General features: G+C 36.8%; 2 protein-coding genes across 2 annotated transcripts; one reads left to right on the top strand and one right to left on the bottom strand.

Annotated features, from left to right (window-relative positions):
* LOC132295585 (sugar transport protein 8-like) lies at positions 1 to 11,469 on the top strand. Its single transcript, XM_059793894.1, has 6 exons — positions 1 to 23; positions 4,885 to 4,970; positions 5,159 to 5,478; positions 6,088 to 6,714; positions 7,970 to 8,384; positions 11,363 to 11,469. Exons 1-6 carry the CDS (start codon positions 1 to 3, stop codon positions 11,419 to 11,421), a joined length of 1,530 nt encoding a protein of 509 aa, XP_059649877.1. The 3' UTR covers positions 11,422 to 11,469.
* On the bottom strand, positions 9,849 to 26,196 carry LOC132295594 (vacuole membrane protein KMS1-like). The gene is made up of 8 exons (XM_059793904.1): positions 25,698 to 26,196; positions 17,646 to 17,857; positions 17,132 to 17,210; positions 12,625 to 12,924; positions 11,195 to 11,352; positions 10,835 to 10,951; positions 10,497 to 10,676; positions 9,849 to 10,352 (listed from the first exon to the last, which is right to left on the bottom strand). The coding sequence occupies exons 1-8, from the start codon at positions 25,774 to 25,776 to the stop codon at positions 10,185 to 10,187; spliced, it is 1,293 nt and encodes a 430-aa protein (XP_059649887.1). The 5' UTR covers positions 25,777 to 26,196; the 3' UTR covers positions 9,849 to 10,184.
* Between the last annotated feature and the right edge of the window lie 1,800 nt (positions 26,197 to 27,996).

Below are 27,996 nucleotides of genomic sequence, written 5' to 3'. Positions count from 1 at the left end.
ATGTCAACAATACAATGGGATATGCTCCCTAACGTTTAATTCTAGGAAAAATCCTAAAAGTATCATCCTAAGCTACCAATTGTGCTTAGACATATCCATATCATTATATGAATCTCAATATGAATACACAACATCCATTTCATTACTAGTAGGCATATAATAGCAAACGAAATACAACAAATACTTAAGTCACAATTACACAAGGATGCCAACTTGAAACAAAACCGAGTGTCGAAAATAACACAATAAGTCAAGTTGCAACTATACATAGATGCCAACTTAAAAATTAACAAAGAAAAGGGATATCTCATCACACACGCACCCCTCGGTCGCACATATTGTGTGAAGTGGTAAAATGGTTCTTCTGGAATAAGACTACCGGCAACCAACCGTAGTTATTTTCGGACTATTAATCCGAAGGGAACCACCAAAATGGCCACTATAAAGTTGGAACGCTTGAGCTCGCCTACTAGAGCCAAACCCTAGTTGTCACAGATCAATCTGTTCAACAAAATCCTCAAGAATGTCCCAAAATAATCAATAAATTCCATAAGTAGCTGATTGCCAACCTCTTCTTGACAAAATCACAGCAAGGATTAATCATTGGTTCTCTAGGATCCTTTCTTATGCATGCAGATTAGTGCTCACTAAGTCAATTCTTATCTCAACTCAAATGCATTTATCCAGTATTTTTATATTGCCAATGAAGATCATTAATGACATCATTGATATCTTAAGAAGGTTTTTATGGACTAAAGTTGATCTTACAAAGAGAGGGTCTAGGGTTGATTGGTCCAAAGTTTGCAAGCCTAAAGCAAATGGTGGATTGGGTCTTCTAAATCTTGGTTAGGCGAATAGAGCTACTATCCTTAGGCATATACGGGAGCTGCATACAGGGGGAAAGTAAAGAATTGGGTATATTAGAGCAGGACTTGTTCATGGATGGTTGCTTCTGGACAATGAAGGCTCCACAATCTTGTTCATGGAACTAGAGGAAGATTTTACAGTTAAGGTCTCTTGCCAAACAACTTCTTATTCATCAGGTGAAGAATGGTAATAGTACTCACTTCTGGACTGATCATTGGCTCAATATTGGGCCTCTCACACAGCGTTTCTCGGAGAATGACATCAAAGCAATGGGATATAACTTCAATACTAAAGTCAGTCAATTTATTGACTCAAATACTTGGATATTCCCTAACTAGCTCACATCGATCATACCTGAGCTTACTGGCCTTCCTCCTCCATCACAATCCAAGGACCTAATCATATAGAGTGCGGGTATTCGCTCAAGCATACAATTACTGCATTATCTCCACCCCCATCTCATATCCCATGGTTCAAACTTGTATGGTCTTCAATTGCCATTTCTCATAAAAGGATGATACTCTGAATAGCAGTGCAATCAAAGCTTCCAACCCCTGATAGCAAGTGTATGAGTAATAGCGAATTGGGTAACATGTGCATTCTTTGCTCAGCTCTTCCTGAATCGCACTCCCATATATTTTTTAAGTGTGAATTTGTCTCACCATTATGGAAATTCATCTAAGACAAATGTCGATTTTACACACTGAGTATCAACTGGGGTCAATTTGTTAACTGGGCCTGTTAGCATTGGAATCAAGACACCATTGTAGATGGGGTATGTAGACTTGCCTTTGCTATTTTTATATACCACATTTGGCAAGAGCGAAATAATAAACTTTACAGGAGCTTGCCGTCATCGTAATCGAGGGTTCTGAGGTTGATTACATCCTCCATTGCAGAATCTCTTAAAGCTTCAAAGAACCCCTCCTTCTCTGCCCTAGCTGTTGAATGGGTCCTCTCGCCAACGGCTGATCATCCACCACCGATGCCTTCAGACTGAATTGAGATGGCGAGGGATAGAACTTGCCCTAATCGCTACTGCTGGTCCGTCAACGGAGTTGCACTGAACATCCATCGCTAACAATTTTCATATTCATTATCCATGGCTATTCACGGGTCTTCTCTCTGTACCTGATACATGCTGCAACTAGATGTATTAGTTTTTTTGGGCTTGTGTGTTAGTTTGTTGGGCTTGCTTGTTGCTCTTATGGGCCACAGTGTACAATATTTTATATATATATATATATATATATATATATATATATATATAGAATTGTTTAACTATTCCAAAAAAAAAAAATTATCGATCAAGTCAAATTCCAAAAATCTCACCAAGTATTTTTTTAATTCATACTAATATTATTATATTCTGACAAGTTTCTTGTTAGATCGATCAAAAGCTAGAAAAATACCAATATCAAGGTCGACATACCAAGATGAAACTTGTGACTTCCTTCATAAACCTAATTACACACAACTCACAAATACCAAAGGAAAATAAAATTGAAACGCCAAATTGAAATGCCAGAAAAATAAAATTGAACTACCCAAATTGAAACGCTAGAAAATAAAAGCACATACATACACACACGTACAGAGAGAGAAAGGGATATGAACAGAAATGAGATAAAAAAGGACAAAAAATTTTGCATTAACAATAACTATATCTATATAATTTCAACTATATGTGTGTGTGTGTGTGTGTATAATTTCAACTATATATACACACACAGACACACGTACAAACTTCAAATACATAGAAAGTTAGGGTTTCATACAAAATTAACTTCAATCCCCAATTAAATAATGAATTCCAAAAAAAAAAATGGAGCAATGCTTGTGAAATTTACCCACGAGTGGACAAAAATGAAGATAGCAGCGATGAACGTTGGCTTGTTTTGACGAATCAGATGTCGAGTTGGCTCCTAAATCAAATAGCACAACTGAATATATCTCAAATGTAAATGAATCTTTTCGATTGAAAATTTTCCAAACAGAGAAGATATATGCTTAAATAGAGTGAGAAAAACTCGTAAGCATAGAGTTCACGGTCTGATTTTGGGAGATCAAATGTAAATCAAGCTCTCCATTGAAAAACTTAGCAAACAAAGAGAAGAAATCCACACAGAAATAGTGAGAAAATTCGTAATATTAGGGTTTAGAGTATGATTTTAAGAGCCACAATGATGAGACAAGCGAGAAGCCAGTGTGGAGCTAGAGATCAGAGAGAGGAACAAGGGTAAAGAGAGAAAGTGATGAGCGATTAGGAGTGGGGGTAGAAAGAGAAAGTGAGAACCGATGGACAAATAAGAAATGAATAAGGAAAAATTACATATAAATGGAGTCAAAGTTCCATATTTACTTAGAGACTGAGTCAAAGTTCCATATTTCTCTAAAATGGATTGCTGAGGTGGCACATGGTTTTTTACTGTTTAAAAAATTGTGGTGCCTAAAATGCCCTTCCCTAACAAAAAAGTAGTACCTTTAGTTCAAAAAAGTAGTACCTTCAGTTCAAAAAAGTAGTACCTTCGGAGAAAAAGTAGTACCTTCGCGGGTGTTTAAAAAACATGGTACCTGGACACCAAAAAGTAGTACCTTCAGTTCAAAAAAGTAGTACCTTCGAAGAAAAAGTAGTACCTTCGTGGAAGGGTATTTTAAGCACCACAATTTCTAAACAGTAAAAAATCATGTGCCAACTCAGCAATCCATTTTAGAGAAATATGGAACTTTGACTCAGCCTCTAAGTAAATATGGAACTTTGATTCCATTTATACGTAATTTTCCCAATGAATAATGAAAAATAAAAATAAAAAATGGGCTCATGTTGTACAACAGTTAAGTGCGGCATTTATTAAAAATGATGTTACAAACATATAAATAGCAGCATTAATATTTTTTAAAAACTACTGTTAAAATTTTGCCACCACAACAGTATTTTGTTGTAGTGTTTTTCAATACAGATTCATTCTCATCTCTATTTACATAATCGGTTATCCAAAAGAGTGAGGATATTTGTCATCCCTATATGTAGTGGTTGCTATAATACACCTACAACAATATATATATATAACAAAATTACATGTCAATTTCTAAAAAGAAATCATAATTGAGAAACCTTTTTCTATTTGTTTAGGGTAAAATATTTGAAAGATTTAGTAGTTTAGAAATTAAATGAAAACAGATTTTAAAGTAGAACTTATTGGTTCTATTGAAATTTTTTAGAATTTACTTGTCTTTTTAAAGCAAAAAAAATAGGACTTAATGATAATTTTCTCACAAGAATGGCATAATCTTATATGATACAATATTTTTTTTCAATGACAAGAAATCTTATATGATACAATTAGAAACCTTCAATAGTAAGTAGCGAGTGAGTGACAAATCCTCTTCTTTTTTGTTTATTATTTATTATTCCCACTCCGTTACTGTAAATCAACAATGATAAAAACACAGACTAACAAATGTGATAACTCATTTCGGGGTCAAGAAACTCAAAAAAAAATTCCACACAAAATCCTCAAACCTAATTCTAATAAATGGACCAACACGTCATGATTGTCTCTAGACTTTTTAAATATACGAAGAATTTAGTCCATGGAGATCCTACTTGCAAGTGACTCTAATTATAAACATTAATTTTCTCCTAAAATAAAGCATAAACGTCAATAGTCTTCCTCAATTCCACAAAACCAAATGTTTTTATTTTTCCTCAGTCCAACACCTTCCCAAATTTAGAATGTCCTCAGTTCCACAAATCCAAGTGTTTTTTTTGTTTTTGTTTTTATGTCATCCCAAATTAAGAAACCCCCAAATTAGTAAAATGGACACTTCAAATGTTTCCCATTCCACATCTCAAAACATTATTTTACCTCTCAATTCATAGGAACAAAAAGTGTAGAGCAAGAGAGTGAGAATATATAATTAAACAACCATCACCACTACCATTTCCTATGAATGTTATAATTAGGGTTTGCAAATTAAGATGGCAGCCACTGACAGTAGTTACACATATTTCAGATCCAAAATCACTTTCTATGTTGTAGCATGTTGGATTCTTGCAGCCTTTGGAGGCCTTATGTTTGGTTATGATATTGGAATTTCAGGTACTATATATTTTTATTATTCAAGGCCGTCCCCTCTCATACAATTCTGAGTCTATTACTGACATCCGTGCAGGTTTAGGCATTGTAATTTCATAATTTCATTTGTATCGAAGTATAAATTATATGGTGCACATGATCAAGTAAGGTGGTTGTGGCTCTGATCATTAATTTCCTGGTTTTATATATAGGTGGAGTGACGGCCATGGATGATTTCTTGATGAAATTCTTTCCGGCTGTTCATGAAAGGAAACTTCACGCCAAGGAAAACAATTATTGCAAATACGATGACCAATCTCTCCAGCTCTTCACATCTTCTTTGTACCTTGCTGCTCTTGTTGCAAGTTTTGGTGCATCAAAGTCTTGCTCTCTACTTGGCCGGCAACCCACCATTGTTATGGCGGGGAGCTTTTTCTTGCTTGGAGCCGCCTTAAGTTGTGCGGCTTCACAGAAATGGATGCTCATTCTTGGGAGGATCCTTTTCGGCGTTGGAGTTGGATTTGGCAATGAGGTATATACATACGTTACTATGTGTTTTGTTAATGTAATGCCTCTAGACTGACGATAATTGTATGACAGGAAACCGCCTTGAACAATATTAATATATAGTGAATATCATTATAAATTGAGTAGGCTATTTTTAAAAATTTTACAAAAAAGGAGAACATTTTTTTTTTTTTTTTTTCTAAATGGAAATTTTTTTTTATAAATATAAACAATAAATACAAGAGACACATGGAACATACCCCACATGGGACACAGCCTAATCAAGGCATATCAAGACATAAAACAAAACATCTTCAAGCAAAGAAAAAAAAATTATAAGTAATTTTGCAAAGAAAAAAAATTTCTTAATGGGTCTGTGCCTGGCTCTAGACCTCCCAACCTCTCTAACCCAGTTGGTATAATCTCATCTTTTGAAGGAGATGCATTCGCATTTGAGTTTAAGTTCAAGTTCAAGCAAACACAAACCCATGTTTTCGTAATAATCCCTTAAACAGACAACTAAAAATAAAATATTATCATGATTTGCAGTTAATATAAAGATCAAAACTACCTTTAGTCACATAGGTTTTCATCCATGGTTCTGATAAAATTGAACCTTAAAAAAAAATTGCAGTCCGTTCCTCTCTTCCTGACCGAGATTGCACCGGTCCAACACCGCGGCGCTGTCAACATTCTCTTCCAACTCTTCGTAACAATCGGTATCCTCATTGCCAATATGGTGAACTACGGCACATCAAAACTACATCCACATGGATGGAGGGTTTCTTTAGGTTTAGCAGGCGTTCCCGCCCTTTTCCTGTTCCTGGGCTCGCTGGTCATCACCGAGTCACCGACGAGCCTGGTTGAGCGCGGCAAAGAGAATAAAGGGAGAGAAGCACTGAAGAAGATTAGGGGTGTGAGCGACGTAGAAGCCGAATTTGAACAGATCAAAATGGCGTGTGAGCAAGCCAAACTAGTCAGGCATCCATTCAAGAAGCTGATGAAGCGCTCGAGCATGCCCCCGCTGATCATCGGCATCATGATGCAAGTGTTCCAGCAGTTCACAGGGATCAATGCCATAATGTTCTACGCACCGGTTTTGTTCCAGACCGTCGGGTTCAAGAATGACGCTTCGCTGTTGTCGGCGGTCATCACCGGAACTGTGAATGTGCTGAGCACTTTTGTCTCGATCTATGCTGTGGATAGGGCTGGGAGGAGGAAACTGCTTCTCCAAGCTTGTGTCCAGATGTTCATTTGCCAGGTACATTTCACTTATATTGCAGAAAATTACAATTACATGGTTATCTTTACATCAGGTAACTTCACAGTCCGCGTAAAACCGTTGTCGTGACTACATGAATGTGATCCAAGAAACACTTGTTGGTTAGGAATAGATTACTTATACACGGAGTTTTTAATCTTTATTTACTATTTTATAGAATCAAAATAATGATATTTTGGATAGCTATAGTTGACCAAAATGCTAACCTCGAGGTCAAAAAAAAAATACTGTTTTCAGTGTCCAAATTATCTTTACTATTTTCATATACCATTTTTTGTGCTGACCAAATTATTAGGTACCACTTTTTATTCACGCATGTACTTTTTTTTCATTATGACATGATCGGCACAAAATAATACCTAGGTGTATAAAAGGTGATATCTATGTACACAAGAGTGGTATTTACATGCACAAAAGTAGTACTTTAAAATAGTACGGGTAGATTGGACTTTGGACAATTAATGAACAATGTTTTTTTTTTATGTACACGTCAGCATTTTAATTAACACCATTTTTTTGAAACATCACGACTTTGACAACATAAAATAGTAAATAATGGTCCAAAAACTCTATACATACGTTATAATTCCTTTATTTAGTTAATTGGAATAATTACATATAAATGGTGCTAATGACTTATTTTTACCATTTGATGGAATCAAATTTTTATAATTTCAAAAAAATAAAAATATGGAAAAACACTGTTTACCCAGGTATCACTTTTAGGCACATAAGTATCACTTTTTGTGCATGCAGGTACCACTTTTTATCATCAAGCACTTTTTGTACCACTTTTTGTGTTGCACAAAAAAGTGGTACCTATGTGCAACAAAAGTGATACATATGTGATAAAAGTAATACCTCTGCGCACAAAACAAAGTGATACCTGATGCATAAAAAGTGATACCTCCGTACACAAAAAGTGATACTTATGTGCCTAAAAGTGGTACTTCAGCGAGGGTATACAGTGTTTTTTTATGTACACGTAAGCATTTTGGTCAATTTCATTTTTTTTGAAACTATAAGACTTTTGACCTTTTAACTCTATTAACTGATAAATATGGGTCATTAGCACTATTGATACTTAATAATCCCTAGTTAATTTGCGTAATGGGACTAAGATTTGCTTACTTTGATGGTGCCATATTATATATTCAAAACCTTCAAATTTTATAAATAAATATTTGAGCTTCATTGGTTAACCAGTTTATTATATATGCTTCTAATAATGCAGATGACAATAGGAGTGATTCTAATGGCTAAATTGAAAACCACTGGTTCCCTCGACAAAGGATTAGCAGCTGTGGTGGTGGTGCTGGTGTGTTTGTTTGTGATGTGCTTTGCATGGTCATGGGGTCCTCTTGGCTGGTTGATACCAAGTGAGACGTTCCCTCTGGAGACAAGGACAGCCGGCTTCGCGTTCGCGGTTAGCGCCAACATGTTGTTCACTTTCATCATCGCTCAGGCCTTCTTGTCCATGCTCTGCAACATGCGTGCCGGCATTTTCTTCTTCTTCTCTGCTTGGATTTTGGCCATGGGGTTGTTCGTGGTGTTCCTGTTACCGGAGACGAAGGGCGTGCCCATTGATGTCATGGTCGAGAGGGTGTGGAAGCAGCATCCTGTGTGGAAGAAGTTCATGGATACTTCAGGCCCAAGGACTTATGAGATGGCCTGAAAATAATTTCGAAGGTTCTTTTGGAGAAGATGAAGTTGAAGTCAAAACACTCAGACGTAAGTGTATTATGGTCTGATTTTGATAAAAGATATATGCTGTGAGTGACAGTAGGAGTTCAATAGTAGCTCAGTTTTTGAATTTGTTTGTTCAATACCCCTTTTAAGCTCCTAAATATTAGATTACCATGCTTCCATTTTTTCTGTTTTCGACTATTGTTGAGTTTAGATTCAAAAGTTTGAGTATTGACTAGGAAATTATAGCTTTCGCCATTGTAAGATTTAGAGATGGTCAAATGTACACCACATGAAGAGATTGTTTTTTATTTTGATCCGTGACTTTCAAATCGCAATAAAGTAACCTTATCGTCAACTTAGAAACTAACTCTTTCGTTATTTTGTTAAGGATGAAAAACAAAAGTATAGAACAACATTAATTTCTCAAGTTTATTTTTCTAGAGTCACTTTATAAAAGAACAATTAATTATTTACAAACCCAACCTAAATAGCTCATGGTGAGTTGTCTCATTATGCTTTAGATATAACTTCCTTTTTATTTTTTATTTTTTGTTTTTGTATCCCTGCAAACTAGAGGAATAAGGACATACCTACTTAAGAAGCTGAACGCTCTACTAACTATGTCATTTGTCACTTGGTGATACCTTATAACTTGATTGTGTTTGATAACACAAAGCTTGAGTGTCATAATTCCAAGCACAGTTAATATTTGTAAAGTGAAGTCAACACTAATGAAATTAAACAACCGTTGACAAATACCAAAGGGGTATGGCCTCCCTATCTTCAAAGAAGAGGGGAGAGGTACGATCCCGGGCACGTGCAAAAATGTGTGTTTCCCATCTTCAAAGAAGAGGGGGCACGTGCAAAAATGTGTGTTTCCCATCTTCAAAGAAGAGGGGAGAGGTACGATCCCGGGCATGTGCAAAAATGTGTGTTTGCTTTTCCGAGAAAAAACAAAAAAAGTCCAGGCCCAATGGTAAATGTTGTGCAAATTTTTCTTCTCAAAGGGCATCAATTCTTTGTATCTGCCTCATCCCCAAAACAAACAGCTAATAGGATTATGTGTCTTGGGACTTCTTGTTTCATGTGCTTAAAGCTTTTGGATTTGGCGATAAATCACTAACAGGATTAATGGGAGGTTTCACACTGCTGAATTGGATGGTTTGGTATTCACACTGTTTTATGCCGACCATCTTTTTTCTGATTGCTAAAGCAAGTGTGAGGTCGTCGAAATGTAATTTGAATATCTTTGGTAAGTTCAAAACCCCCTCTGAACGTGCTCTTGTTCAGAGGTCGCTGGGAAGGGAGATGTCATCGTTCTCATGGTCGTGACCACATGACCCAAGTTCAGTTCTGCATGCATATGTGTGTGTGTGTGTGTGTGTGAGAGAGAGAGAGAGAGAGAGAGAGCTAACACAGTCGTGTAAGCCTGTTCCAAGGTGCTTTTTGAAGTACCATAATCATTACTTCGAAAGTCCAAAATACAATCAAAAAGATGACCAAGCAAAGAATTCGTCTTGCCAAAATTCACAACAGTTTAAAAAAATAATCTGTACAAGTTTCTGGCAGGACTTCAGATGAATAGAGTTTTCCGGTTGCTTTGATGGGTTAGTTATGAAAGAGCTGTCACTTAAATTCCATTAATTATAGTTGTAACCGAATAAAAAGAAGAAAATAGTAATACAACAAAAAAAGAAAAAAAAAAAAAAGGCAGGAAAAGTTAGTTCACACATTCATCGAGATGCAATGATCAGGCTCGATTATGAGCCTTGATGCTCAGAGTTTCTCAACGCAGCCAAATCCTTTTCCTGCTGTTTTTTAAGATATCTCTGTGCTGTTGCAGTCACGATCTTAACGAAGAAGTTCATAAGCATAAGCCATACAACAGTGTTCCAAATTGAAGCAAACGACAAATCCCACTTCTTCACCTGAGAAACATGTGAAAAAGGAACAGAATAAAATGAATCACAGCAAAAAACATTCAAAGTGACAATTCGTGTCCAAAATCGGGCAGTCTACTGTCAAATTCCATCCAAAAAATAAACGGAGCCTTATCCAGCATGAGAATCTACCTTGATATTTGAGGGCACAGGAGGAGGGGTTGCCATATACTTGTCTTTCATTGCATGCAGTTTGGCGATGAGATTGGGAAGGGCAGAAGAAAAACCAGGTATAAGGCCAAGCAACCAAATCAACTCGTTTTCTATCCAATCAAGGAGTTGATTATTGCAAACTGAAATAATGAATACTGTCTGCAGAAGAATAATCAACCTAGCACTAATCAGAAGCCAAAACATCATTGTCTGAAAATCTAAACCAGTTTTACACCTTCATAATGGCAGCTAAAACTATAAACATGCGCTTAAAAGCGTCCAACAAATGGAAGTACAAGAACAAGACCTTCACAAACCTGTATGTGAGTTTTAATAATAGCCTTTCCAATCAATGTTGCAAGAAAAAACTTCCAGAAAGGGATCCCGAATTGTCCACACATGATGCCAGCAAGGTCAAATAGAGGATTTGGCACCTATTAGTTAACCAACAGAATACATATTAACAATCAACATATAAGCTGTGGCAAAACACTACATTCTTCGCAACCCCTCCCTCTTCCTCAACAAAGAGGCATAGGAAGATACATATCATCCAAGAAAAAAATATTCATTCAAAAATGAGGATCTCATATACTAGAAGTTAATAAGTAATAGAAAATTGACAAACAATCTTGCAATAAATCTTGCAAGAAAATGAAGAGCAAATGAAAGCTAACCGATGCAAGCACTAAAATTGTAAAAAAGTTCAAATATTGTGAATGCGACAGAAACCAGCACTTGATTTGATTTAAGTGAGTAGCTACAACTCCATTATCTTTGGACTGAGAAGCATCCAATTCTTCCATGGCATCCAATTTGTTACCCGACATGCATGCTGCATAAAGATATAGATTGCCAAAAGATTAAGAAGCTGCCTTGTAAGATGAGCAAAAAAAGCATATAATCAGACAAAACAGGATGATCGTAGCATTACTTACATAACAAATGCAAATGTGGTAGAAACTAGCCATATATGCAGAGAAATCACTAGCATGTAACATGGACTCGGTATGAGTATCAGGTGAGGGTACATGGACACATTCTAATGCATGATTTGATTGTTCTCAAGGTATAATCATTACTCAATCAAAAGAAGTTCACATAAATTAGAATTCAATTAAACAAGGTGTAAAACAAAAAAAAAAAAAAAAAAAAAAAGAAAAAAATTAAAAAAAAAAAGGATTTTCATCTATCTCATAAGTAGGAAACTCTTCTCAACTATCGAATTTGATATTTTCTTCTTATTCCAACATAACATTTGGTAAATCAAAGTGTCGAATTTGGGTATTTGTGCAGACATGTATCCCATACTTATTATACCCATGTCATGCCGTGTCATGCCGACACGGGTGTACCTGAAGGAAACAGTTATCCATATAGCATAAATTCAACAACTATTGCAGAAATTATCCATGTAAGAAGAGTAAACAAATGGAGTGGGGTTGGTGATGGACTTATGGTCTTCGGTATGCTGGCATACAGAAGGAACTTTTCCATTTCACTTCAAGCAATATATATTTGAACTGTTTAACCAGTACTCTACACAGGTGTCATCCATGTGACAGTAAACATTGCAACTTCCCCATCCACTGATACCCTCCTCCCTTCCACACATGTGCATACAGAAGGCACTCTGACAACTGGGAACAAAATCATGCTTCCATCAAAACCTTTGATACATAAAATGAGATCATCCATAGCCACAAACACATTAATAATTCTCCTAAGCTGATTACTAATAGCCGATATTTTAACATAATTAGTGAACATCAATCCGTGAAAGAAGTCAAAAATACTAAAGATTTATCAATGTTGGAATTATGACTGAAAACCTCAACGTTAGGTAAACATGAGGCAAAACACATTCCTAAATACAAAACATCATATAAAATAGGAAGGAAACACAATCCCATGACTTGATTTGACATTATTATGCTCATAACTTTATACACCAGTCTCAATAAAAATGTTCCCCAAAAGTCCAAAAATACTTTTAGAAGATAATATTGCTATTAATTCATCCCACAGAAAATTCAATTTTCTTAGTTTACGTGTGAAGAAACATTAGTAATCTAAGACTACATAAACATAACACTGGTACTCATACCTGCTCTTGAAATAAAGTATGGAGGGAGCTCTCCAAGTGCAGTCCCAATGCCCCACAAAATTGCCTCTATCTGGACCTGTGGCAATATACTGCTAAGTGGAACCCGTGAACCATGTGAAGATGCAAACAACGGAGCCCCAAATTCTGAGCAATCCTTGTCAAGCCATGTGGGCCCACTTTTCAATTGTATGGTATCATATGGAGCACTTTTAATATCAACTCGGCCACACTGCATCGCTTTTATCGTGAACAATGCAATATGAGGACCCAGATAAAGGACAAAAGTGTGCAAACCAGATCCTGAAATAAATAGGGAGACATTACACGATTAGTCTCAGTACTGCTATGTTAAGGTTGAAGATTTTACCACACATAAAAGACAGATACTTATTATTTTAATCAAATAGCAGCAAAATAAACAAGGAATGGTGTTTTTCAACAGTTAATTGATATTTGATTCTAGCTTACACAAGAAGCTGAATAACTTCAGATATAATGTTCAAGCTAACAGACTTCAAAAGCTTTAATGTAAAAAATTAAGAAAATCCTGCGACTATCCCATTCAAAGTCGATTATGAGCAGAAAACATTTAATTTTGGAAAACAGAATGGCACAGTTTCCACACAGACACACATCACACAGAAGAACGTAGGAAGACTAAAGAAGAAAGGTTCCATTGAGAAGTTCTATACTATTCCTGACAAGAATTTTGCATATTACTCTCATATTATGAATTTAGCACCTCCTTTACATGGTACAGATATGTGTCTTAAGAGACCTGTTTATAAAATACTAGAATTCAAGGAAACAGGACAGCTAAATATTCATATGAGTTAATATTTTTCATTTATTTTCTAAGGTAAATAATGTTTTTACTTGGTTCAACCAAATAATTTAATATAAGCAACATAACAAAATATTTTTATGTGCAACCATTTGTAAATTTTAAATTTTTATTATTGCAAATACATGTCCAAACATATGTTTCTGGCACATATGTCATACCCATCTACGAGTGCTGCTTGTCTGACTCACATTGAGAAAAGCGTAGGAAGACTAAAGGAGAAAGGTTCCATTGAGAAGTTCTATACTCATCCTGACAAGAATTTTGCATATTACTCTCATATCTTGAATTTAGCACCTACTTTACATGGTACAGATGTGTCTAAGAGTCCTTTATATATAATAATAGAATCCAAGGTATCAGAGACACATCTAAATATTCATATGAGTTAATATTTTTTATTTATTTTCTAAGGTAAATAATTCTTTTACTTGGTTCAAATAAATAATGTAATATAAGCAACATAGCAAAATATTTTTATGTACAATCATTTTAAATTTAAATTTAAATTACAGTAAATACATGCCCAAAACATGTCTGACACGTACGTCATACCCATCTACGAGTGCTGCTTGTCTGACTGACATAATTCATTCATTTTTCAGGAGTCCATGTATCGTTGAGTAGAATTCCAAATAACAAAATATTCAATGAAGCAGTCAGGTTTTAGCACTCCAGATAACAAGATAATCAATGAAGCAATCAAGTTCCAGATCTCTAGAAAACCTTGTAATGGTGGTCAGTGGTCACAAAAATTTATCCTACAAAAAAGGCGAGCAATTTGATGTAGCAGATTTATGTTGAACTGCATCAGGCACCTGAATCTTATTTTGTTTCATAATGCATATCTGATTTAACACCATTTTTCTGCACTGTATGTAAAAGTGCACATTGGGTCAATCTCAAGTGTTGACACCCACGTATACCCTGGTTACATTCAAAATTAAAGCTTGTTGAAAGCTTTGATAACAGGTCGGCATCACCCAATAATTTTGAACAAACTATGACAATATAATATATTATATAGTGGACTATTAAATCCAAATATTTAGAATTTGGTAACATCACACACGCACTGGAGTACCCAACACACACACACACTGTGATGACCATGTAATCTTTTATTTTTCTGAGTTTTTTTTTTATTATTTATTATTTTTATTTTATTTTATTTCCTTTTCATCTTAGGGTTGTGTGGGCCCAAGACAAGGTCAAGTGTTCGGGAATGGCTCCCAACACTTCATTCATTTAATCATTATATATTCTACCCTCATGACATTATAGAATTGCATAGAACTAGTATGCATTTTAATTTATATTTTGTGGGGGTATTTGTGCGATTATGTTGTGAGGACATTTTCATTTTCGGGGGTCTTTGTGCGAATATCTTTTGAAGATAATTTCATTTTGGGCATTAGTGCGATTATCTTTTGGAGATATTTTCTTGGAGGAACCTTTGTGCAATTAAGGAAAGTTGAGACAAGTGTTTTGTTTTTATTGGACCATGTGTTAAAGTGTGGTTGGTGACATGTGGAGGGCTAGGATGGTGACTAGTGGAGGGCTTGGATGGTAGTGTGTGAGAGAGGTAGTGCTACGGTATGTGTTTTTGATATATATCACTTTTTCTCCTAATTTGCATCTTCTTCCTCACTTTTTCTCTCTACCTCCATTGAAGCCAAACCTTGGACCTTGAATTCCTTCACCTTCCTTTAATCTTTTGGACACACCATAGAAGGGGAAAAGTTTGGGGACACCAAGGCCAACAAAACCCTTGTTTTTGTTTTGGCTTTGGACCACTTTGCATTTGGATTTTTCTAGGTTGCTTTCCTAGGGTGAGGTAGGGGGTGTAGTATGATTTTAAACAAAAGCTTTCTTTGTGTTTTGGGATATATTGCATGTAGTGCTTGTATTGTGTGAGTTATGAGAGTTTCTAGCATACTTTAATTCATAACCTAGACTTGTTTAATGTTCTAAAGCATGAAGAATATTGCAAATGGTTCTAATTGTCCATGTATTATGATTTTATGGTTAACTTAGTTTACTACAACCTTGAATGCTTATATTATCATATAGCCTCTTATGTAAAAATTATTTTATGATATATATATCTATATATATATATATATTCTTTACATAGTGGATTTAATGTGTAGACCATTGAATAATTATTTGAGAGCATAAATTGATGGTTGGATAGGTTACTAGTGTACTTTGACAATGAGATGCTATCATGCTTTAATTCCCTTTTGCCTTGATATTACAAAATGCTCAATAATGTCATTGCATTGAAATCCATGTCATAGTAGCATTGAAGACTATAGGACATGTTGTGTGTGTGTCTTGGAACTTAAGTGTGCTTGTGAAATGTGAAGTGCATTATTCGGTTTAGTATGTATGTGATACATTGTGGACATGATTGTTGATTTTTGGGAGATACTTGGGACAATGTTACTTTGAGAATGTGAAGGTTTGGCTCTCAAGAGTGAGCTCAAGCTCCCCAATGTATAGTGGCCACTAGGGTAGTTCCCAGCGGGTTAATAGCCCGGTAATAGCTATTTTTCCAGTGCACATTATACATGTGATCGTGTGTGTGTAAGTCCAAGTTATCCCTATTATTTTATTTCGGTCTATATTTCCAAGTTGACCTATGTAATAGTGTAGCTAGGCTTGGTTTGCATTGAGTGCATATATCTTGCTTATCATATTTTCGAATTGGATTCAATTGTTAGTTCTAGGTGAACTTTTAGGAATTCCCTTATACTAGACGTTAGGAGGCATGTCCCATACTTACGTAGCTTGTACTATATTTGCGGGGCCAAAAAAACCTAGTTTAACTTTATAATGCATTTTCCTACGGAGTAATGTAAATTACTCACCCTAGTTGATTTAACATTTTTCAGGTAAAGAGGTGCTATTCTTGGATGCACATATTCCTTAGCTTGGATCAACTTGTGTTGGCTTGGACCTCTTTTGTTATACGTTCACATGCGAAGTGTTTAGCATGCTTACGTAGTATTTTGGTTTTTGGTGTATTTGGAAATGTAATGTGTTTACTTGAGAATGGAAATGGTTAGGGAACTCATTTTAGCTTTTGGAGTTCTCTAATGATTTCCATTTCTTCTCATCTCTTTTGTATAACTTGAACTTAATGTAATGAGGCCTTAGAGCCACTTTTATGTATCTTTGTTTCCTTATGTAAATTACACCCTTGTATGCTACACACACTCTCAAATGGATTTCACTTCACCATTCCTTTCGTGTTTGGAACCTCTTATATTGTTCTTCAATGTTTATTATGATATTAATGGACTTATTTTGACACCCTTTTCTTGGTCACATTAGCCATGTAGGCTAATATGGGTTTTAGCTTCTGCATTGTAGCCCTGGTCTACGGGTCGGGTTTGAGCTTTCTAGTTAATGCACCGGATCATGGGATTTGGGCAGTTACACACACACATAGAGTTTGCCTAGCCAAACCTACATAAATGTTATAATGCATGCATATCCAACTTTGAATTGTAATACCAGAAGTTTTAGCTAACAAAGTTACAATTAATTTCCATACCACGATAGCACGTCAACCAAAACAGCTCCAGTAATTATCAACAAAATACTGGTCAAGGCACTAGAACGCATATATTTTATTCATTTAATTTTGCTCACCAAGACCAATAGAAGATGCAACACCAAGGGCCACCCACCACAATCCAAACCGTACATATTTAAGAATCTCTTCAACATGCTGCAGAAATAGGTAAGCAACATCTATCAGCATTCACAAGTATTAAGAAACTTTAACAAGTCACATGCCAAAAATCAATTGAATACTTGTAAGCACCATGACATGAGGTGCAGGGTTCACGTCCCAGTTGGATGCGGGTGTATTCAATAGAAATATATAAAAACTAATACGGTCATGAAATATAAAATGTCATCCTCATCGTATATGGCAAGGAGCTTTGAGATTAAATCTGTTTGAGAGGCCAAGGAGCCACCATAAACTGATTGTACTCGAATTCCTATTTAGCAATGATTACATCAATAAGGAGCCTCCGTTGACAGTAGTCAACAGTTTTCTAAATTCTTATCTACAAAATAATGATTTTGCAAGTCATCTATGTTATCATAACATGTACCAGACTAAAAAGTTTCAAAAATAATTGTCAAACTAAAGTACCTTTTCATGAGGACCATCAATGGTCACAAGCAAAATTCCAAGAATCGTCACAAAGGTACTCAAAAGCATAAGCAACCCACCATGCGCCAAAAGATATAATACTGATCGTTTGATATATTCAATACTAGCCAAAATGAAAAGATTTAATGTTTTGAAAGGTTGTGCTGTTAGCGTCAAATTTTCTAGTTCCTGTTGATGCTTTGCCTGTAGTTCTGCAATTAAAAAAAAAAAAAACTTGTTAGCTCATAGAAGAAATCTTTTTAAATAAAAATTTGACCATACAAACTGTGTAATGGAATTCTATTACTTAATATATATACACAAACACACACACATTGAAAAGATAATATCTTGATGAAGGAAATAATTCCAATTAAAGAGGGATAAACTATGAATGGAAACTAAGAAATTTAATTTCGCAATGAAGATCTACTAAAAGGAAAGCTAAGTCAAAGAGTTCTGAAAATAGCATGTTAAAATTTGGTTTGAATAAGTGTTAATATGATCATGGTATCTGTTTATGATCCTTGGTCTATATGAAATCTTTTCTGGAGAACGCAAAGCTGCCTCGTCTGTTTCAGGGGGGAACAGTCAAGGCAGCTAATCCCCACAGAGGTCCTCTATCTACTTGGACGATGTTTCTACAGAGAGAAGAAGGGAGGATCTCAGGTCGTGTTCGGTGGGGAAATTTGACAAAGAAGTGGGTGACATGAAGCAAATTGCAGATTGGGCCTCGCGTGCTTGGTGAGTCTTTTTTTTTTTTTTTTTTTCCTAGTTGGTACTCACACACACTTGTCTATTTTGAGACTTGAACCACTGATCTCCCTTTGGAAAATAAGAGGCTGATACCGCTAGGCCACTGGCCCGTTGGTTGCTTGGTGAGTCTCTTGTGGAGTTGGAGTGATGCCTTTGCCGGGGTAGGACCACGCTGCGTGTGGACAACTGGTGCTTTAGGGTGGGATGCTCCGGTGTGCCGAAGGAGAAGGGGATGGAGAGGGTTGTGTTGTACGGTATTCCCCTACATCTCAGGTGTCAAGCTTTGTTCGTCACTGTGGGGGATCTGTGTGGCGGCTTTATTTGGGTGGAAGCAGATGAAAGGAAGAATGCCGAGCTTGTTCGAATCAATGGTGAGTGATGGATGTGAGTGCCCGCCGTCAATTTTCGTTCATGATGATCGCCTCGATTACAAGGTGGCTGTATGGGAAGAGGTTCTTCCTGAGCTTGTGCCAACAACTGAGAGTCTGGAAGGAGGGGATGGGTATTCTCTGTTGAGGGAGGAGGATTGGTGAAATATGATGGCGAAAGGAAGGAAAGGAGTTGAGCACTACCACGGTTGGAGGGATGGTCGGAAGTTGCAGAGGGTTGTCCACCAAAATAGAAGAAGAAGATGGGGAGGTGGATCTCACCCGAGGGGCGCGAGTGATGCTGGCCCAGCTGATCAAGGATTTTGCAGGAAACGTGGCAAACATAGAACGCCTTATCAACGGGAGGCAGTTTTTGAATCATGCTCCTTCGACGCGTGCCGACTCTAGCACACGGAAGACACGTGATTCTTTTGTCCAGATCTCATGGGCTGGGCATTTTCATTTATATGATCAAATGAACAGATCTGAGCCCAATGCTTCTTTGAATAACAGGGTCCAGTTGAAGGGCCCAACTTCGTTCAAGCCTAATGAGAATTATAAGAAACATTTGGGCCAGGATCGCACGTCTTCAGGCTCTTGGGTTCCTAATGTTGATTCCAGACTGAAGCCCATGTTCTTAAGCCCAGTGGACAGAAGTCCAGACCCTTGGATGACCAATTACTTGGTCCTCCCTTAAGTAATTCTTTTGGGCCAATTTCTGGGATTGATTGTTGCTCAACTGATATTGCTCATGATCATCCAAACTTGAGGAACAGAACCAAGGCAAATACATCAAAGAAGTGAAGAGATGACGGGGCTAGAGCGGAGGTTGGAACTAGGTTGATGCACCACTGAATTGCTCAACCTGTCCGGGCAAAAGGCAGAAGATAGTCTCACAGACAAAAACAGAAATGGATGAAATTGTCTGGGTCTCCTAATTGTCCACGTATGTGCTCTGTCTCAACCTCTCAGATATGTCCTTTTTCTTCTTCTCCTTCTTGTGGGGTGTTGAGGAGTTATATTAAAGAGTTTGGTGGGGGTTTGTTGCTGGAGAATGGGAAACTTTCACCTGTGTTTGAAAGGGCATCCGCGGAGGAAGATAGCGAGAAATTGACTGGTTCCGACGGTTGTTCGGAGGAAGACTCTGAGAGTTTGTCAGTTTTCTCCGGCAATACAGGGGTTCTCTCTAATTACAGTGGCAAGTTTGCTAAAACAAAGTGTGACCAGATGAAGATTCTGTCAAGTGGCAAGGATGATGGGAGTGTGGTTTTGTGCATTGGCAGTGGAACCAAGATACGCATTGGGAAAGCATCTGCAGAAGCCCTTCGTGCAGATCTACAGCTCCACTGTGCTGGCCTCAATGATAATTTTGATGTTCAATATTACATGAGGCCAGTGATGCTTCTGCGGGCAGAGGACCTTTCCGCCCTAGGGAGAGGGAAATGGTTGACCTGCAGATAAGTAAAGGTGAGGTTTTGCCTGTTGTTGAGTTTGGTGGGGGTGCTGAAATTCAACCACCAGTTTGGGAGAACAGTGGAACTGTTGGGATTGATATCCCTTTGGCCACAGTCCGGGATACGCAAATAGCACTTCAAATGGCAGGAACAGATGGGGAATGGTTCATGCATTGTATTGAAGGGGTGGGTAATTTGCTGGGTTTGTCAAGTGCAGGCAACGTTAACAGCGTTCATGAGATGTTCCAAGCAAATGACAATGAGTGGACTGTGGTAAGGCATAAGATGTCTCCTCACCGGAAGGGGGAGAGGGAGCTCAATAGTCGTATCTCCTATGTTAACTATGAGGGGAGAAGTGGAGGTGGAAGTCAGAAGATGAAGGATGAAGTGAGAAGAAGAAAAGGTGGAAGAGGGGAGGGGGGAAAGAGATTGTATGTCTATGAAGCTCAAAATAGTTTCTTGGAATGTTCAGGGCTTTGAACGAACCGGACAAGAGGAAGGTGGTGGAAGCCTTCATTTGCAAATGGGAAGCGCAAGTGGTGTATTTGCAAGCTTGATATCGAGAAGGCTTATGATCATGTTTGTTGGAACTTCTTGATGTATATGCTGGAAAGGATGGGCTTTGGTCCTAGATGGAGGAAGTGGATCTTTCAATGTATTTCGACTGCGCAGTTCTCAGTCTTAGTGAATGGTTCCCTAGCTGGCTTCTTCGCTGGCCCTCGAGGTTTGCACCAGGGTGATCTTATCATTGTCATGGAGGCGTTCAGCAGACTGATGAGGAGGGCAGAAGTATTGGGATTTATTCAAGGGTTCTCGGTGGGAAACAGTCCTAATGAGCTGGTTATTTCTCACCTACTGTTTGCAGATGATACTATCCTTTTTTGTGATGCTAGGGTGGATCAGTTGAGGTTCTTAAGGTGTGTACTGGCCTGCTTTCAAGTTGTTTCGAGGCTGAAGATCAATATCGGGAAGGGTGAGTTGGTCCCAGTTGGGGCAGTCGATGGTATTCAGGACTTTGCAGATATTCTTGGGTGTGGTGTTGGCACCCTCCCATTTTCTTATCTTGGACTCCCTTTGGGAGCTGTTTCGAGTAGCATTTCAGTTTGGGACCGCATGGTCGAGCGTTTTGAAAGGAGGCTTGCAGGGTGGAAGAAGCAATACCTTTTGAAAGGGGGGAATATTACCCTAATGAAAAGCACCCTTTCAAACCTTCCAACCTACTATTTGTCTATCTTTCTGATGCCAAAGGCCATTATTCAACGACTTGAGGAGATACAAATGAATTTCCTATGGGGCGGCAAAAGTGATGAGTTCAAATACCATTTGGTGAACTGGGATAAGGTGTGCTCCCTGCTTCACAAGGTGGGCTTGGGCATTCGGAGATTGGATTTGTTCAACAATGTTTTGTTAGGCAAATGGCTTTGGAGACTTGGAAGGGAGAGGCCTCGACTATGGAGGAGGGTCATTGCTTGTCGTCATGGGGAGGGTGATGGCGGGGATGGGCACTTGGAAGCGTATCCGGAAGGGGTGGGATAAGTTTTCCAAATGTATCCGATTCAGAGTTCGAAGTGGGAGTCACGTCAGGTTTTGAGAGGATCGCTAGCGTGGGGACTTGTCTTTGTCTCGTAGGTTTCCTCGGTTATTCAGGATTTCTTCGAGAAGACATGCTTTGATTGCAGACTGTTATCGGCTTGATAGCGGAAGGTTGACTTGGGATGTGCATTTTCGTAGAGAGTTTCATGATTGGGAACTTACGGAGGTTGCAAAGTTCTTAGCCTTGCTCTATAGCCAGGTGGTGGAGGGGGAGGGAATGGATGAGATGGTGTGGGAGAGTACTCCAAGAGGGGCGTTTGAGGTTAGAGCTTTTTATCACAGCCTTTCGGAGATCCTAGGTCCTCCCTTTCCGTGGAAGGCAATTAGGAGGTCAAAATCCCCATTGAGGGTGGCTTTCTTTGCATGTTGTGCTGCTCACGAAAGTATTATTACCCTTGACAATCTTAGGAGGAGACGACATACTGTGGTTAACTGGTGTTGTGCGTGTAAGAAAACGGAGGAATTCGTGAATCACCTTCGTCTGCACTGCCAGTGGCTAGAGAATTTTGGGCTATGTTTTTTATCGTGTTTGGCATGTCTTGGGTGTTCCCAAGATCCACAGTGGAGTTGGTTAAGGCTTGGAGATGGTGTCTAGTGGAGAGCCGAGCTAGGGATGTTTGAAGCGTCATTCCCTTTGTTTATGGTGGGGCTTATGGTATGAGAGAAATAGGAGATCCTTCGAGGGTGAGGAGACACATGTTTGGTCTCTCAAATACAAGATATTGTATTCTTCAATTTTTTTGGTAAATGGGCACAATTGTAAATATTTAGGGCATCTTTTGGATTTTGTGGATAGCTTAAAGCTATAGTAGTCGCCTTTGGCGTCTTGTGTATTCTTTTGGGAGCGCTCCCCTCTTGAGCACCTTTAATGAAATCTTACTCATCAAAAAAATATATATATGATAGTAAGTAAAGTCCCTACATGAATTATGCTATGTTTGGTTGGAAGTAGGAATTGAGGAAGGATGGAAGAGAGGAGAGACAGAAGAAACTTCCCTTGTTTGGTTGAGAAGAGAAAAGAGGGAGGATGCAAGGAGGGAGGAAGCATCTCTCGGCTCTCCTAGCCCATGTTTTTTTAACCTTCCAATATTGGAAGAGAGGAGGAAAAGAAAGAAAAACTGCCTTACAAATATGTAATACCAATTTTAACCTTCAATTATTTACAAAATCACTTGTTAAACCCTACTGAAATTCTATCACACATAAACAATAATGTATTTCTAGTTATTAAGACTACGTTTTTTTATTGAGAAAATAATTATTAAACTCCACCTTAAAAGTTCATTTTTAAATTGAATTACTACACTAGCCTAACGCGTTGTGCATGTATATGTTTCAAATATTTTTCAAAAGTTCATCGCACATGTATATGTTTCAAATATATTACTTACAATATTTGAATCCAGGAAAAGATAGATAAAAACTATATATTATCATGATTATTAACTGAAATTGTAAGAAGTAAGAACTATGTTACAAGTTGAAGTCATCATAGATAAGGGAAAAAATTATAGACAAAGGTGAGCTTAGACGATGCATTTTATCACTTCCACTGTCACAGAATTGCAAATATGTCGAGATGAGCTCACTCGAGACTTTTCATCCTAAAAGTGCGTAGCCCTGTTAGGGGCAATATTGTGGGGTATGTGCGCTTTTGGTTGAACTTTCGAATAAATAAATAAATATTTACTTTTAAATTTTTTATAAATTTATATAATGAGGGTATATTGGTAAAAAATATAGCAACTCCCTCTCCCTTCCTTCCAACCAAACAAAAAAAAAGGTGTCACCCCATAGTCCCATACATCCTTTCTACTATCCCTTCCATTCAACCAAACAAAAAGTGAGGAAAACACCTCTTCCCTAGGAATGCCTCATCAATCCGTCCCCCTTTCCCTTCCATCCATTATGCATCCCTCCAACCAAACGGAGCATTGAACTTTTAAAATTTAAAGGAGTGAATAAATAAGTTGGTGTCTTTTCAATCCAAAAGGGAAAGTGGCATCACTGTAGTACTAGTAATTGACTTGTTCAATACAAATAGTTGGTTGCCTTTCTTTGATTATTAAGCAAGAAGGAAAATTTCCGGACAAAACAATTTCTCAGCGTATTTAAGGAAAGTTGACATAGTTGGCAGCTAAATAAACAAAGGAAAGGGAAATTCTTGATGTTTGAAGATCACTAGTACAAGGAAACTACTGAATGAGGGGCTAGACTTTGTAAGAAAGGGCTCCTGAGATACAACCAAGCCTTCGGCCCCTTTCAGTACTAAAGACACCACACAAAAATGGAAATAGAGAACGGACGAATTAATGAAGGCTGCTCCTCGGGTAATAGACATAGCCAATAAGGATAACTATGCCAATTCTCTCCCAAAGTACATGTATAGATACAAGGATGGAGCAGTCAACAGCACAAAAATAGTATAAATATATTTATAGAAGAAAGACAGAGAGAGATTCCGGAAACAATAGAGAAGAGATAGAAAGAGGGCTGCTGGAGAAAGAGAAAAGAGTATATATAAACATATATACACATATTAAGAGAGAAAAACACGAGATTTCTAAAGAAAGAAGTAAGCTGCATAAATTCCAATAAACAAGTTTTTGTTGACACTCATTCTAAATCTGAATTTTACTCAGTTCTCAGAAATCCAACAAGGTCAAGCTATTATTTTATCTTTATAGATACAAATTCTATCCTTAGAAACTTAAACCTTTGTTCAGTCTCTAATATCCAATTGAATTTTCTTCATTACTTAGGTCACTGTCAATTGGTGTTGCATGTGTAAGAGGAATGGGGAGTCTGATGATCACCTCCTTTTGCATTGCCCCGTGGACCGTGGCTAACAAATGTTGGGGACTTCATGCCTCGGTCTTCAAGAGGTTTGATTGATGCTTGGAGGGAGTGTTTTGTGGCATCCCATGCCCGTGAGTTTTGGAGGGAGGCGCCCTTTTGCGTTTGGTGGTGCTTATGGAAGGAAAGGAATAGAAGATGCTTCGATCAAGAGGAATCTTCTATAAAATTTCTTGTTGTTAGCTCTCTTTTTAGCTGGGTTATGAGGAGATATTGTAAATCTATAAAGGAGATAGTTGATTCCTGGGGTTCCTTGAGTCCTGAGTCTCCCTTTTGGCCTTGGACTTTGTGTAGTGTTTGGGTTGAGTTCCTCTTTTGAATGCTTTCTAATACATATTTACTTATAAAAAAATAAAAATAAAAAATTTCTTCACTAATTTAAACATGTGATTCAGAACACACAACTATAATAATTGAAAAGTCCATCATACTGAAATTCGTCAAAGTTTCTGAGAGTATTAGGAATAGTGTTAACGCATCAAATTTAAAGTTCACATGATGTTCTGGGGAGGAATATTTTGATGGATCATAAATCCATTGTACATAAACATAATATCATTTGTATAAATATATATGATTATAGAAATGGAAAGTACGGAAATATCCAGAGCTACAGATTATCAAAGTTTATTACCAAAATGAATTTGGTTAATGTACGAACTGGTTTAGTTGTTATGTTAATGTCCATTGCTCCCGCAGAGAATTCAATTATTGATAAGAAAGTAATTTAAGCTTTGAATCCACAGATACAAATTCACGTTTAGCATTATGTATACAACAAATTAAGACTCTACTCATCCACAACCACTTTCACACTCCAATAAAACAAACAACTACCGAATAGACAACATATGAGCCCAAACAATTTCATACAAAATTTTCAAACTCAAAATCATTGCAATATAACAATCATTGCAATATAGACTCAACTAACGCAAACCCACAAAACATAACTAACAAAACTAACATATATAAAAGAAATGAAGGAGAAAAAAAAAAAAACAAACAAAAATTGAAACACTTGCCTGAGATCGACATATCAGGATCTTGAGAAGCAGAACTAGAAGAGGTGTGGGAAGTGGATTTCTTCTTGGCGGCGCCCATTTTATGCTCTCATATGCTAAATATATCTATATATGATGTGATATAAATGTCTATAGTACTATAACTGTATCACAGACGAAAGTGAAATTCTTAAACTCGAAGATGAATAGTTTACAGAAACGTCGGAACTTGAGAGGACGAGATCGAGATCGTTCGATCGATCAATCACTAAATGATTGGATCACAGATCTAGCAGGACCACAGCGACGTCCAGCACGAACACCTCTCTCCCTCTCCCTCCCTCTCTTTGGTCTCCGTACTAACTTTAGATCTAGGGAAAGAGGAAAGAGGAAAGAGGAAAGAGGAAAGGAAAAGCAAACAAAGTAAAGGAGGAAAGGTATAAAATGTTTGCTTCAAAATTAAAGTTGAAAAGGAAAGAAAAATAAATGGGCATCTACATTGCTTAACCGTTTTTCATATCTAAAAAAAAATCCAAGTGCAAATAGAAGTTTAAGGTCAGCGTGCAAGCAAAGTAGCACCAAAAAGTCCCAAAAGTTTCAAACTTTGATTGTTATCCCATAAGCTAGTCGTACTGGGGTCAACAATATTGGGCCGGTATTTTGATTGTTATATAATGCGGTATATACTCTCCAACGCGTATTTAAATTGTTCACTTCAAAAATTTTAACTTATTATCATTTTTTATTATTAAGTTATTTAATATTATTTTTAATCATATTTTTTTTATATAATTATAAATTACTGCCGTCTTTATATTAAATATTCACTTAAAAAAATTCGACTCACAAAAATTATGGGACGAAAATACTAATACAATATATGTTGTGATATATCTAAATCTATATCTATATCAATATTTTTAAATTTGTATACAATTCTAAAAGTGTAAGAAATTTATTAATATTTTTTATTTTTCCATAAAAAAGGTTCATTAAAGTATCATGATTCATGCCTTATTAATAATATAGATAAGAATATATTAATGTATGTATATAATAAATAACAAAAAAATTCATAAAAAAGGTTCATTAAAGTATCATGGATCCTATATAAATGTATATAGGGAAAAAAAATCATAACAAAAAATTCAAGAGCTCTATTTTTTTATTATAAATAAATTCATACTATTTTATTATAAATAAAAAACAAGAAAAAAAATAAAACAAACGTCGCTCTCATATTTATAGTTGTAAGGTCTTATCCCACACTATTAGTAGCCGAGGGAAGCTAAGAAAACAAGCTATTAATTGGCCCAACCACACCTAGTTTCCCCACATCGGGGATATATTTCATTTCAATCCGCTGATTTGACCAATTCCATGAGACCTTTACCCATAATCATTCTATGTATGTATGTAGCCCAGGGCCAAAGTCACATCCTTTTGTAACTTTGTTAGTCAAAAGACTTTGAGGATGTTGTTAGATGGACAAGAGAGCACTCTCTATCTCATCTCCCACCACCCTTCCTCTTTCAAGAAAGGTACAACCAAACTTCTTCTCTTCCTGTTACTGATTAGAGTCTTTGTTGCAAGTGTATAGCTGTATCAGCTGAGGAAGGCCAAGTCTCTCAACCAACAATCCGCCAAACTCACAGGCACACGTATATGTGTTGTCCAAAATATGGTCTAATTATATTATATATTATAATATTATTTATTTAAATATTATGTAAAAATATAATGTATATTTGTAATTATTATTATAAAATAATAATTTATATATATTATTTTTTATATTATATAGTTATATATAAGTAATAAAATAAAACTAAATAGAACAATAGAATATGAAGATAAGTCGAGACTAGAATTTGATTCCATATCCTTAAGACAAATTCGCCCCATTATAGTGCTAACAGATTCAGTAACGTCTATCTTCCATGATATAATGACTTGTTTTTCTTCAGTAGTGGCACTGTAAACTAAAGAAATAGGCGAACTGGTGTAGTATTCTCTGAGTCGAACTCATTGGTTAAGGCTCGAACCCACAAGATTAAGACCCGAACCCACAAACCAAGGGTCTGTATGCAAGAAGAGAGAAGAGAAAATTCAGAATCAAAGAAGAAGGATTTATGGATTTGGTGTGAATTAAAAATGATCCAAATAGGGGGTATTTATAGGCTGCAAGGTGCCTTTTCAGGTGGGTGCAACATTGGGTCACAATGGTTCAAAACTAGGTGCACCCTTTGGAAAAAAACTGTAAAACTGTTTTATGGTTTTAATTTAAATTTAAAATACCAGAAAACTGTTTTTAACCCAT

The sequence above is a fragment of the Cornus florida genome, unplaced genomic scaffold, assembly GCF_030987335.1.
Source record: "Cornus florida cultivar Cherokee Brave unplaced genomic scaffold, ASM3098733v1 CherokeeBrave_3.0.0_Hap2_Chr01, whole genome shotgun sequence".
Taxonomy (NCBI): Eukaryota; Viridiplantae; Streptophyta; class Magnoliopsida; order Cornales; family Cornaceae; genus Cornus; species Cornus florida.
This window is presented reverse-complemented; position numbering and strand designations above follow the sequence as displayed.

Coding starts and splice junctions, on each gene's coding strand:
- LOC132295585 (XM_059793894.1), top strand. CDS start 1: ATGTCAACAATACAATGGGATAT. Junction 4,971..5,158: donor TTATGATATTGGAATTTCAG/GTACTATATATT, acceptor TTTTATATATAG/GTGGAGTGACGGCCATGGAT. Junction 8,385..11,362: donor GAAGTTCATGGATACTTCAG/GCCCAAGGACTT, acceptor TGCTGCATAAAG/ATATAGATTGCCAAAAGATT.
- LOC132295594 (XM_059793904.1), bottom strand. CDS start 25,776: ATGGGCGCCGCCAAGAAGAAATCCACTTCCCACACCTCTTCTAGTTCT. Junction 11,353..12,624: donor ATACTTTATTTCAAGAGCAG/GTATGAGTACCA, acceptor ATCTTTATGCAG/CATGCATGTCGGGTAACAAA. Junction 10,952..11,194: donor CAATTTTAGTGCTTGCATCG/GTTAGCTTTCAT, acceptor GTTAACTAATAG/GTGCCAAATCCTCTATTTGA.